Source organism: Penicillium robsamsonii, assembly GCF_028829455.1.
Source record: "Penicillium robsamsonii strain IBT 29466 chromosome Unknown utg000003l_segment0_segment0, whole genome shotgun sequence".
NCBI lineage: Eukaryota > Fungi > Ascomycota > Eurotiomycetes > Eurotiales > Aspergillaceae > Penicillium > Penicillium robsamsonii.
In genome coordinates, this window is record NW_026643221.1 from 5,538,974 (window position 1) to 5,552,167 (window position 13,194).

Here is a 13,194-nt window from a genome sequence, read left to right on the forward strand (position 1 = left end):
TTCCTTTTACTTTTTGGCTTGGCTAAATCTGCATTTGCATTTGTTGTATGGGCGGCGCATGATACCAAAAGGGTAATATAGTTTGCGATAGATTAATTTAATATGAACACTACTTGGCACTTATAATTTTTCCGAGCTACCGAGTCTTCTCGATAAAACTTGTATGTCAATATTGCCATCTGATGGACTAGAAGTTGTTCATCGCTTTCCAAACTCTTTGCTTTTAGGGAGCGCTAGCCCCAGCTTCTGATTTCTCAGACCTTTGAAATAACTCTTTGATCACGAATATTCGAATACAGAAAACAATAAACCAAAAACTTAAATATTTATCGTAGTAAACTACAAGCTGCGTTAGTGTTTGTAGATGTCTTGTCTTGGCATTGCGGTCCAACCTCATCTCCGGACCTCTTTCAATTTCACTTTGCAATGGCACTCCGCCAGCGTCTTGATATGTCAAATTAAGGTTAATATTCTCCAGAAAATTCGATATGTATGCGCTCGGGCAGAGTCCCGAGTCATCGAGGCAGACAAGTCCCGCATCGCGAGATCATAACCCACGGAAACGTGGGAGGACCGCATGCACTCGCTGCAAGACACGGAAGCAGAAGGTGAGCTAGATCTAGTCAGTAGCATATTTGCAAATATATTGACTCACAGTTTTTTTTAGTGCGACAATGAACATCCGAGCTGTTCCAACTGCTTGAAGGCAGGGGTCCCGTGCGACAAGTCGAACGTCCGAGAGGACAAAGACCTCCACAATGAGTAAGGTCCAAATATATGAAGTAGGTGGAAAAGGCTAATTTGGATTTTAGTTACACACGTGGCCTAGAGGAGCGTGTAATGTTCCTTGAGCGTAAACTTGTTGAGTCTGATCGATCATCAGACCGGAATGCTGGTACGAATATTGCGTCTTCGCAAGGTGGCCACACAACACCGCGCACAACTACCTCTGGGTTTGATAATAATCCTGTCGGAGAGATCGTGGGTCTTCTTGCCCTGAGCGCATCCGAGGCCCCTGCATACGTAGGATCCAGCTCTGGTCTTTCTCTCGCCGCTGACCTGGGGGAGATGGTCCAAACGAGTGTATGGAACCAATTCATCTCAAGAATGCAGCGGAAAACCAGTACTACGGCCAATAATTCCCAGAATAAGGCAGCTCAAGTACATGGGCCCTCGTTGCAGCCCAACGTCGCTCAAGTTCGAGACCGGGCAACGAGGATGGATGATCTCTTGCCGGCGAATGTTGAACCTCCAACCGATGAGATGGGGGCAAGAATACTTGAAACATATTTCACTCGGCTTCATTCTCGATATCCATTCCTTAATCGGAAGCAAGTATGGCTGATCCATGCAGATCGATGGCGCTTGGCGAAGACCAAACGCGAGGACCTTACTCCGTCTGATCGATTTGCTATCTTCAAACTCAACCTGGTTTATGCAATCGGCGCAACAATGCTTCGACTGAGTGAGAAGTATGCATACACGAACCCCGAGGTAATCATCTTCTCCGAACGTTGGATCGGCCAATGCTCACAGGTTTTAGCGATTTTATACTGCCGCCTTGCAGCATGTTCCCACAATGTGTGAAGCACGATCCATTGACAATATCGAGGCCATGGTTCTTCTTGTCGTGTATCATCTTCGAACTGCATCCAGTCATGGCATGTGGTACATGATTGGGCTTGCCATGCGTACTGCTATCGATCTAGGTCTTCACCGAAGGGCAAATGAGAGCAACATGGATCCATTTACCACCCAAATGCGACGAAGACTATTTTGGACTGTATACTATTTGGAACGAGTGGTATCAATGTCTTTAGGTCGTCCATTCAGTATATCCGATCGTCACATTGATCTTGACCTCCCACTGGAAGTGGACGATGACATTGAAGATCCCACACTACTTACAGCACCCCTAGATCCAAACAAAACCACAAGCTTGACATTCGCAATTTATCTCTTCAAACTCCGTCGCATCGACTCCCGCATCCAACATAAAATCTACCGCGCCGACCGCCCTCTATCTTCTCTCCGACCAAAAATGGACCCTCTATACCTTGAACTGGAACAATGGAAGGAATCCGCCCTATTGCGATTCAGCGGCCCAGATCTCGACTACCCAATGCTGCACTTCAACCGAGCAGTCCGACTATTAATCCAGCCATTCCTCCCCCTCCTCCCAATCACAGACCCATACTACCAAATCTGTATCCTGGCCGCAGGAAACATATGCCAATCCCACAAACGCCTACACCAAACCCTGGAATACGGCCACTCCTTCCTAGCCGTGCAAACCGTCTTCATGGCTGGAATCACCCTTCTCTATGCGCTATGGACACAAACAGACCAAGTCTGGTCGGTCCGCATGAGCAACGACATCCGCGCTTGCTCAACAGTCCTCTTTGTAATGGGCGAGCGCGCAGCGTGGGTCAAGAAATACCGCGACGCCTTCGAGCTGCTGGTCAACGCCGCCATGGAAAAACTGCAGGGCAATGAGACCGCCCGCAACGCCGGAATGGCAGAGCTGATGGCGGCCCAGTATGGCATTAATTGGAATTCTACTACTGCTCCCGGCATTTCTGGGGGTGATAAGTATCCCCAGGTCAATCCGACAGGGCTGGCTCCTGATACTGCGGGTGGTACGCCGCAGCCGCAGGGTTGTCCGGATGATGCTTCTGAGCATGCGGTTAGAATGGCCTTGCAGTTGGCGCCGTGGATTGATCAGGATGAGAGTGATCCTCTGTGGGTGCCTGACTTTGGGACTTTGGAGAACCTGTCTGGGACATTTTGGAGCCATGATGATACGAGACTTTTCGATCCTATGTGATGTCCTTTTTGGGGTGTTGGCCGTACATACATGCGAGAGATGGAAAACGATACCCTTTGAATGAGATATAATATGGCAGATCATATTCCTGATATTCACTCATTATGGGAGCTTTCCCGTGGCTGTTTCACGGTATCATTGAAAAGGGAAACTATAAGACTCGGTAAAATGCGAGCATCCCACTCTCCTTTCCCTCCCGATAAGGCAATTGTGCCGCGTTGCTTTCATCATAGGGTATGTTCGGATGTATTCAGCACATTCACCAAGCCCAGTCACGCTTGCTCGGCGTTGCGTTGACTTGTTCAATGTTAGGTCTGGCGATGCGAAGTAGTCGACTGGGATCAGCGTAGTACGATGGCCCCATGTTACAAATTTTTAGACAGGATTTCACGTTTATGATATGTCAAGGGGGTATATCCGTGAACCAGCTTGCAAGATCAGGAAAATCAAATCTACCAAGGAATCCAAATTCTTCTTGTCCCATGCTCATCTCATCCCACGTTGTGAAAGGATTGATATCCACGTTATTGGTTTCGTGACGGATGTTGTGTTCGTCTAATATCGGCTCAGTAGGCTGCGACGACAAATCGGGTCCGGTCGGTTGTTGATTGCCCCTTTGGTACAGCTGAGGAGGAACCAACGAGGAATCACCAGGCCGACAAGTAGCTATACGAGAATCAGCCTATACCGAGTGAGGTCCCATTACCAAACAACCAACCTGAGTAGTTTTGCATAATATGTTGGTGAGTCACTTGCAAGAACTGTAACGAGTTGCGGGCAGAGAGACTGAACATAGCCATAAAAGCTAAGATCTCTTCGCACTTGCGCCAACTCTCATCCACTATCTGTGAATCAACCTGCTCTCGGATAGAATGGCACGAGCATGACATTATCAGAATGAACCCTGCAGTCGATGTGTCTAGTACATGTTAGTTGACGAGCATCAATGACGAGTGGAATTAACACGAACAGAATCCATTGTACCACCACGCATCAGTTAGACTTGTTCGATATGTCTCATGAACAAGTGAGACCAGGTCTATGGCTGCTATGACGCAAGAGGCGGCACATTTTGAGTAGACCGAGGAGTAGATTATGTTTTTCTCGCTGGGTTGTGTATCAGAGCGGCGCGATGGCCCTACTCGCTCATCGGAGCAAAGTTGAGTAAACATGGGGCGATATAACAAAAGGCGAAGGTGGATGAATCTATGTTTCCCCCTTCTGATTAGAAATTGTAACTCAAAGACCCAAGAGAGAAGCTACCTTGCACGTAACACATTCTGCTGACGCTTGAAGGTTGACGAATTGCCGCTTGAGTGATGCAGTGATACCTCATTTGTCCAATTCAGGGGCTGGGGCACGTTAGTCTCATAGGCAGCCAGTTTATCGTCGAGTTCCATCAACACATCCAAACTACAAAGCTTGGAGGTTTGCAGCGCATTGGTGCGAGATTTATTCGATCGACTCTGCCAAGCGTTATAGACCTCGGACAGAACGGACTCGAGAATCTTGTATAATTCAATGGATGAAACGTAGAACGTCATATATCCCAGCTTATGATCACAGGATTGCCCACTAAGCTCACAAGGATCAGATTCTTGGGAATCCGTTCCCATTACAGGCAGAGGCAACGGTGAGAGATGCGAGGTCATGCTGGGTCTTCCATGTGTCATGCTCACAACCCTATTTTCGTTGGTTAGCTGTGTCTTCCGAAAAGAAGTTAGAAGAGCGATTGCACCAACATATCCATAATGACGCAGCTGTGCCAGGTACGCCGTCGTATTTCTGTCTCCAGGGGTTTGTTCGAGGCATGTGTGGTTGTCTCGTGTAACCCCAGTCCTTGGCCAGCTCGACACGCCAGTCCAATTGCATTCCAGCACCGAATCGGATAAGGGGTGCTTTGAAGAAGAAGTGAAACAATCAAAAGTGTTTGAACCACGCCGATAGTGCCTATGTCCAGGAGGTCAAGATTCACAAATCGCTTTGCCCGAAGGAAAAAAGAATAAACCGCGGCCTCCCGGTCGGCAGGCGGAATATCAGAGAAATGACAGCCAAGTGCAAAGACAGAATTGAGTGCGCAATGGAAGACAATGGAATTAGGACCGCAATCAAATGCGCCCCCGAGTCCGATATTGAGCTGTGGCAACTCGGGCTTGGATGCCTTGTCCGAGCCCCAGAGGTTTTCATACGCTTGCTCAAAACTGGGGCGATGGAAAAATGGGAATAGACAGTGTACTCTGTCCCAGTAACACTCAAGAAGATGGTCTGCCAGAGATCGAGGGGGCAAGGAGAAGTCGTCGAACCGAAGATCTACAGTTGGATGGCCTAAATCCCGCCAGATCCCCGTATCAGGGCCCTGTGATCTTGGCTCATTCTTGCTATCTCGCAAAGCCGACATATACGACTGCAAAGGTATCGACTCCCCTGCAAGACGCATGAAAGAGGCCACCGAAGAGTTCCCATAGTATTGCTGCTCCTGTGGAGAGTTTGTGCTTGGGCCGTCTTCTGCAACAGATATTGCACCCATGGCCGTGACATTGCCGTGGGAGTTGAGAGATGGCGAAGGATATATACTGCTTGCTCGTGGGTGGGAAGATCCAGGAGATAGATGTGCTGCATGTGGAGACCTATAGCGCTCAGCTTCCGGTCGATTCCTCTGCGGCAATCCTGGCGGTTGGAAAGCAGGTGTGGAAGAAAGGGGACTTGGTCCAGATGGCACAGGGGTGGAACCCAGCCCTAGCAGTCCTTCTGCAGCAACAGATGTCCTGTGTTCTGCGTCCAGATGATCCAGATCCATACCTTCACCTATTTGACTTTGACTTTCAGATGCCCTGTAGTCTCCATGTTGTGATGGCCCAGGCGGCACAGCAACTCCGCCTTTCGCACATATCTCTTCAAGCTCTCGAATACGGTTATGGAGAGTTTTCAGGTATTCATCGTTACTGGCAGACCTCACATTATCCAGCTTGTATACACATTGGTCAACGGTATACGAGCGTCGAGCGCATGGGCCACAAATTGGCTTTATACCATCGCACCTGACCTTCTTTTCTCGACATGATTCGCAGGCCAAGGCAATCTTGCGACGGCGTGGCTCTTTGGTAATTCCACCTTTAGGAGGCATTTGTTTGGCCTTAGTCCTATAGGCCAGGGTAAACCCACAGTATGGTACTATTTGATTGGTGATCCGGATGGTGGCCGCAATAAAAGGCAGGGGCAAACGAAGTGGAACAAACCCGGGACTGTGTCCGGAATGTACCCGGACAATCACGTGTCAATACAAACCGGCGAAATTAGCTCCAAATAAAATAGAGAAAGGGAGAAGTGTGTTCCTTTCTTGTCTCGAGATCAAGGCCAATGAACCCTGCTATAATTAGGCTCGTTGGTCTGAATTATTGGAGCGACATCATACGTGGAGCCCCGGGATGCACCGGGTATGTTTCTACAGGGGGCATCAGGAGAGAAATGCTTTGACCGGTTGGCACCATAGGCTGGGGGAGGTGATTATTGCGGTGTAGGGGTGTACTAAGTACCAAAGTTCTATTTTTTACTCTATGTGCATTGAATTAAATGGGTTGTAGATCTATATTTTGAGGGTGCGGATGTGGTGCGGATGCAGCTGCGGATCCGCAAAGACCGGGTGCATTCCGGAATTGACGTAGGGAACCCTGCAAGGTTGGCTTCAGTTTGTAGGATAAAGCTGGCCCTCCCCTTTATCCAAGTCCAAAATCCAAAATCAAGTGCTGTTATCGTTGTGTCTTTCCACAAGCCCAATATCAGAACATCAAAGCCAAACTCACCAATCGGGCAACATCTAAACCCCAAAGTACAATTTCAGCCGGATATCACCTGGTACCTGGACTACCTGAATACCTTTTAGTCAAAGAAAGCAGCCTCACATCCATTGATATCTTCCACAACCCGAAATGGAGTACGACAATCAGACGCTTCAAACGGGCCGTAGTACCCCTTCACATTACTGTCCCTGGCAAGCCGAAAAACCTCAATCAATCTCCCGGGAACAATGGCCCACCGAAGAAGGTCTCCAATGGGGTTCAGATCCCAGATTCTGCTATCACGGCTACTCTAGTCCCATCGGCACCTGGACAGAGGAGCGGGTGGTGCAGAATCTAATGCGGAACATGGCCAGTTTCTGTACCAGCATGAACATGGGACTCGATGTCCCCCAAATCACAGACGAGCCGCCTCAGAAGCCTATACTGGATGCATCACAACTGAATGGATTCACACTTCCCATGTTCCAGCCCTCAATGGTCCCACAAAATGAAAGACTCTCCGAAACGCCATCCTCGCCATCTTCATCTTCATCCTCATCGAGCCGAGGCCAAATGCTCTCTCCAGATGATAACAAATGCTCACAACGGCCAAGCTGCATCAAATACAGGACTCAGCCTGGGCACAAAAAGAGAAAATGTGTACAATGGCCAGGACAAAAATTGTGCCACTGCCGATCGGAAAAGAAGAGAAGAGAGTTTGTTGGAAACAAATATAAAGAACTCTCCCGCATTGTGCCAGAGCTTAAGGAACAGTCATACACAAGGAAATATATTCTCGAGGAGACTGCACTGTGGATTCAAAGTTTGGTCCAGGGCAACGATGCCCTACATGAACAACTGAGGCGGTTAAGGGAATAGGAAAAGTTGAGTCAGTTGGATGAAGAAAACGGGGGCCACTGGTTCTAGCATTGATTTTATAACGTGTCACGGTCGCATGTAACAATAAGATGGCCTGTCGTTCAAGGTATAAGTGTAGGACAAAAAGCAAGTGCAAAAGGGATTTGGGTCTTGTCTGCTTCTAATAACATTACATTCAAGGCTATACATCAAACGCTTACACCTCTAGCTTTGCCTCACACAATACAGATACTTCCATTCTAGATCCAAAGAATCATCACACCAAATCAAAATAAGGCAAGTATTAATACAAACCAAGCACCTTAATCTACCAAGGAGGCGCAACGGCCGCAATCCCCTTTCCCAATTTCTGAATCTGCATAGCATAGTACATCTACCAAACCAGTCAGCAAGCCTCTCAAACCACATAGGGAAAAAAAACCTACACTCTCAGCCCCAGCCCCAACAAGATGTAACGGCAAGAAGCGCGTATACCACGGAACAGGCGCCTTATTCAACGGCAGCTGGGCCTCATCATCACCAACACTCTCATCAAGCAACAACTGCGGGAACTTCGGATTAATAGCCGCAGGCCGTCCAATACCAACAAGATCACAAGCATTATCTCTTATAGCAGCCTCGGCGCCAGCACGCGTGCGGAATCCACCAGTCAACATGAGAACGAGTTCAGGATGGCGCTGTCGCACCTCCTTCGAGAACTCGAGGAAGAAGGCCTCGCGCGCTGCGGTGCGTGAGGATACCGGTGCTGCAGCGCCGTGGCCCATCATTTTCGGATCTTCGTAGCTGCCGCCTGAGATTTCCATGAAGTCGATGCCGGCTTCGGCTAGGAGTGCAATTTGTGTCATTGTTTCTTCGAAGGTTGCTGAGCTGTGGTCAGCGGAGTTTAGCTTGATGCCGATTGCGAAGGCTGCTGGTACGACTTTGCGCGTTTGGGAGAGGATCTCTAGGATGAAGCGGGCCCGTTTTTCGGGAGTGCCGCCGTATGCGTCTGTGCGGAGGTTTGTCTGAGTTAGAGTTAGTAGGTGTGTTGATAATGGCGTTGGTAGTTTGGGCTGGAGTTATAAGAGAGCCAAGGATCTCATACCTTGCCGTTGAGGAATTGATCTAAACAAAGGAACCATCAGCACAAATGTTATCGAGCCATGCAAAAGGGAAAAGAAAACACACCGACTAAATACCCATGCGCGCCGTGTAGCTCAATACCCGAAAACCCAGCATCTGCCATAAGCCTCGCGGTATCAACGAATTGACTAATAACCCTCTCAATATCCTGAGTGGTCATCTCCTTGGGCTTGGACCAAACCAGGCACGCAATCAGGCTCTTGAGATAACCATCTCCAACCTTCATGGGTACGGCGCTGGGCGCGAGGGTCTGCGCGAACATGCCGCGGTAGCCTGCAACGCGGAAGGACTGTCGGCCTGGGTGGCAGATCTGGGCGATGGCTGGGGTGCCGTGCTTTTGGCAGGCGTCGGCGTATTGCTTCCATTGCGCGACTAGGGCACTGTTGGTTTCGCTGTCTTTGTATTCGTTGTGTAGGGCTGGGTCGAAGGGGCTGCCCATGTGGTTTACATCGACTTGGACGTTTCCTAGCGGGTGTTAGGTTGTTGTTGGGAATGAATTTTGATAGTGTAGGGTGGAATTAGGGTCATAGCTGGGGCTTTAAGGGTTGCATATGTTTGAGAAGTTAGGGGCCATTTGGGGTATATCTGGGAAGGCTTAGACTCAAAACTGGGGCTTAACGTTGTCGCATTTGCCATAGAATCTCAACCTCGACATGGCATTATTAGACCTTACCTGTAAGAATACTACCCCATCCACCGTCGGACCATTGCTCATAGGCATCAGCTAGGGTGTTTGTCGGCTGGTTAGTTTTGGCAATCATCTCAGCCATTGCGGCCTGAGAGGGGTTAGTTTCATTTGTGTATAGCCATTAGATATGAACAATGTATGGGATTTGTACCTTGCTCAGCCGATTCGGCAAAACCAGTCCACATGGGAGCTTGACGGGGTCTGCGAGGGGAGATGGCATGGCGTACGTGCAGATTTCGTATGCGATCAATATATACAGTATAAAGGATATGGTCTAATGCAAGTGGCATATATATTCAAATCCAACAGAAATTTAGGCCCCCGACTGGTCTCGCGGAGAGATTGTCTCCCCGTCGGGTGTGGAGTCTCCCGAGGACGGGAAGTTATGTTCATCCGGTAGGGGTTTTTTGAATCAACCGAAGATGCGAGGACTGAAAATGGACAGTTGGTAAATTTGCCAAGGTAATATGTAGGATGTATAGAAATTAATTTTGTTCATTCATATGGCAACAGCTAAATGCTAACTATCCCCAATATGCAACCAAAATGCGAGCCAAAAAAACCAAAAATAAGTGGGTATTCAATCAGGGAAAAAGAAGTTCGTGTCCAACCCGAAAATAGGCAGAGAAAAAAAAAAAAAAAGTGCGCTTGAAACCAAAGGGGGGAGGAAATATGAAAAGTCAAAAAAGTGACATGCGAATCCATCACGCAGACATCCTAAGCGCTGACAGATTAGAACAAATGCTTTTTTTTCCTGCGAAATGCAGTATGCACAACCAAGCCAAAAAGAAAGAAAAAAATATCAAATCTTACAGCTTGGCATTCTTCTCCTCAGTCGGGGAACCATTCGCTGTGATAGGAGGCGAGATTGTTCCCAGACTAGAGAGGAGGTGACCGACCTCGCGCTCCAGAGCACGGACCTCGGTGTGAGGGTCATACATGCGGGACTTGATCCAGTTGTCCAGCTCGATGTCGCTCATAGAGCGGAGGGCAATCTCGCGGTCCACCTTGTCCTCCTGGGCAGCGCGCATCACCTTGCGGGTGACGACGATGCTGACCTCACGGATGCGGGTGATGTCGGGGTAAAGCAGACCACGCTCGAGCTCCTCGCCGGTGAGGGCAGTGGAGAGGGCATCGGCGGAGGCGTAAATCATGCTGTCTGTGATGCGGACGGCCTTGGACAGGATGCTGCCGAGGCCAATACCGGGGAACACGTACATGTTGTTGCCTTGGCCAGGGTAGTAGGTCCGGGTCTCGCCGGCGGAGTTGGTGAAAGTGAAGTTGGGGAAGGGAGAGCCGGAGGCGAAGAGACAGCGGCCGTCGGTGTGGGTGACGGCGGTCTCAAAGTCACACTCGGACTTGGAGGAGGGGTTGGAGAGGGGGAAGATGAGAGGGGCGGTGTTCCAGTCAGCCATCTTGCGCAGGATCTCCGGGGTGAAGACGCCGCCCATGGTGGAGAGACCCATCAAGATGGAGGGCTTGACGTAGTCAACGACCTCTTCGAGAGTCTTGTACTGCTCGGCGTTGTTGTCACGGCGGGCGAAGTAGACCTTGTGGTCGGCGAGCTTGTCGCCGCGGTCAGCGGTGACCAGGCCCTTGGTGTCGACGAGGTAGAAGCAGTTGCGGGCCTCATCCTCAGTCATGCCCTCGCGCATGAAGAACTCGACAATCTGGCGGGCGACGCCGACACCGGCGCTACCGGCGCCGAAGAACACCGCACGGTGGTCCTTGCAGGGCAGACCGGAGCGCTTGACAGCGTTGATGACACCGCCAAGGATGACAGCGCCAGTGCCCTGGATGTCATCATTGAAGCAGGTATAGTGATCCCGGTACCGCTCAAGAGCGGGGAAGGGGTTCTTGAAATCCTCGAATTGGATGACAATACTAAAGAAGCTTTGTTAGTCACGGTTGCAATAGAGGGATCCGAAAAGCATGTGAGAATGAGTCACTTACCCAGGCCAGCGCTCGGTAAGAGCACCCATCAGCTCGTCCAAGAACTCCCGCTCCTCCTCGGCGGAGACCTTCTCGCGGCGGCTACCCATGTACAGCGGGTCCTCCCGGAGGGCCTTGTTACCAGTACCGAGATCGAGAGTCAGAGGCAGGGTGGCCTCGGGACGGATACCTGCACAGGCGGTGTAAAGCGCCAATTTGCCGATGGGGATACCCATACCGTTGATGCCCAGATCACCCAGCCCGAGGATGCGGGAGCCATCGGTGATACATGTGATCTCGACATTTTGCTCGGGCCAATTGGAGATGACCGAAGCGAGATTTCCGCGATCTTCCCAGCTAAGGTACATACCTAAAGCGAGCGTTAGCGTCTCCGGTTCTAATTCGTGTGCGGAGAATATGCCAATTGCGGAGAAAGTGGGCAATTCGCTGCGGAGAAAATTATCCCAGTCATTGGTACATACCTTCAGGCTGTTGGTAGATCTCGGACCACCTTTGGCATGCCTCACCCACCACTGGGGTATAGATCAGGGGGGTCATTTCCTGCAGGGATTATTATGGTTAATTTTCGTCTCCCCAAGATTTCCCGGTCCAATCACATGTCTCGGAGCTCAACGTACCCTGAGGTGGTCTGTCACCAGACGGTAGAACAGGTGCACATTGTTCTTGCGCAGAGTGCTGAGGTATAGGAATTTATCGATGGGGGTGTTTTTCAAACCGAGCTGCGCCAGGCATCGGGTCTTTTGTGTCTCGTAGCCCTCGGAGCGAGGAGGAGTGAGGCCATAGGTGCGCAAGTACTTGCGAATGTATGCAGGGTTGGCGGTGTCATAGTTGGCGTCACTAAGAGATAATTAGTTCCTCCTCTCCATTGCAAGCCTAAGCTTGGTGAGCTTGGTGGGCTCTCTGGTTTGACTTACGCAGGAGAGGCGTGGTTCACATGGGGAGCCGGGGTGGCGTGCACCGGCCGGCTTTGTTGAGTAGGTAGTGAAGGGTATCGAGCCATTGTGATAGAAGTCTTGGAGTTCGGGGTAAAGGTAGAATGGTAGAAAGAAAAAAGGGATCTGGGAGCAGATGCGAGTCTGTTTTTATGTACACGCGACAACATATTAAATTGCCCCTGGGACGTTCGTGCGCTCAAAGACATTCCGACAGGAGTTGACCAGATAATTAACCGGGACGTGTGTCGATGCGACACGGTATAGTGAAAAAGAGTCATGATTTGGAGTCGGGAAGAGTCGGACTCTCGAGAGGGTCACGACCCATGTGGATTCAATTTTCGGTGTTGACAGCGAACCGTTGCGCATGAAAGCCCTTCTGGAATCTGGATCCCTCCAAAAGCTTTTTTTTTTTCTTTTTCTTTTTTTTTTTGTTCGGGAAGCAGATCCAGGTATTAACGTGTGGAGACGGGGAGGCGCCGACTCCGACAAATGCGGAGATACAGTCAAATCAAAGATAGAATATTGAAAGGGTGTCCCGAATGAGACATATAATTGCGGGATTTAAATCCTCATTCCAGCATTACGCAGGGAGCATACATCTCTGTACACCCCCGACTGGAATATTGAAGATGTGAGATGTTGGAAATTGGAGTATCGGAGTTGGAGATCTCCAATTTACACGGTAGACTTCGACCTGGTGATGACAACTACCAAGTAGAATTGTGAATAATGAAATACTGTAACCTGATTGGCTATAAAAGCCGGGGAGGAAAACGCCATCAACTGTCCACTAGTCCTCTTTACTTTCCTAGCTCCACCCAAATCCACAGCTACGAGCTCCCAGAGCCGCAGATAGTGCCGAGGTGGAGTCGAGCTATACCCTAATTAATGTCTATTCGGAGTTTCGGTTTTTTGTTTCTTTTTTATTTCCTTTTTTATTTTTGATTGCATTTTTTTACATTTTTTTTTAATTCGCACTTGAGCTCCTTCAAAAGGCTTCTGGAATGAGTTTGG

General features: G+C 49.5%; 5 protein-coding genes across 5 annotated transcripts; 2 read left to right on the forward strand and 3 right to left on the reverse strand.

Annotated features, from left to right (window-relative positions):
* Positions 1-488: 488 nt before the first annotated feature.
* N7447_006838 (putative C6 transcription factor) lies at positions 489-2,827 on the forward strand (the record flags this gene model as incomplete). Its single annotated transcript, XM_057231100.1, has 4 exons — positions 489-608; positions 668-762; positions 813-1,494; positions 1,544-2,827. The coding sequence occupies 4 exons, from the start codon at positions 489-491 to the stop codon at positions 2,825-2,827; spliced, it is 2,181 nt and encodes a 726-aa protein (XP_057086190.1).
* A 403-nt stretch (positions 2,828-3,230) lies between these two features.
* On the reverse strand, positions 3,231-5,951 carry N7447_006839 (uncharacterized protein; the record flags this gene model as incomplete). Its single annotated transcript, XM_057231101.1, has 5 exons — positions 3,231-3,493; positions 3,546-3,746; positions 3,798-4,048; positions 4,091-4,510; positions 4,570-5,951. 5 exons carry the CDS (start codon positions 5,949-5,951, stop codon positions 3,231-3,233), a joined length of 2,517 nt encoding a protein of 838 aa, XP_057086191.1.
* An 802-nt stretch (positions 5,952-6,753) lies between these two features.
* Positions 6,754-7,482, forward strand: N7447_006840 (basic helix-loop-helix domain-containing protein; the record flags this gene model as incomplete). Its single annotated transcript, XM_057231102.1, has 1 exon — positions 6,754-7,482. The coding sequence occupies one exon, from the start codon at positions 6,754-6,756 to the stop codon at positions 7,480-7,482; it is 729 nt and encodes a 242-aa protein (XP_057086192.1).
* Positions 7,483-7,789: 307 nt separating this feature from the next.
* Positions 7,790-9,512, reverse strand: N7447_006841 (NADH:flavin oxidoreductase/NADH oxidase family protein; the record flags this gene model as incomplete). Its single annotated transcript, XM_057231103.1, has 6 exons — positions 7,790-7,855; positions 7,908-8,486; positions 8,567-8,586; positions 8,650-9,069; positions 9,278-9,380; positions 9,444-9,512. 6 exons carry the CDS (start codon positions 9,510-9,512, stop codon positions 7,790-7,792), a joined length of 1,257 nt encoding a protein of 418 aa, XP_057086193.1.
* Positions 9,513-10,101: 589 nt separating this feature from the next.
* N7447_006842 (Malic oxidoreductase) lies at positions 10,102-12,245 on the reverse strand (the record flags this gene model as incomplete). The annotated part of the gene is made up of 5 exons (XM_057231104.1): positions 10,102-11,176; positions 11,246-11,594; positions 11,707-11,785; positions 11,863-12,082; positions 12,160-12,245. 5 exons carry the CDS (start codon positions 12,243-12,245, stop codon positions 10,102-10,104), a joined length of 1,809 nt encoding a protein of 602 aa, XP_057086194.1.
* Between the last annotated feature and the right edge of the window lie 949 nt (positions 12,246-13,194).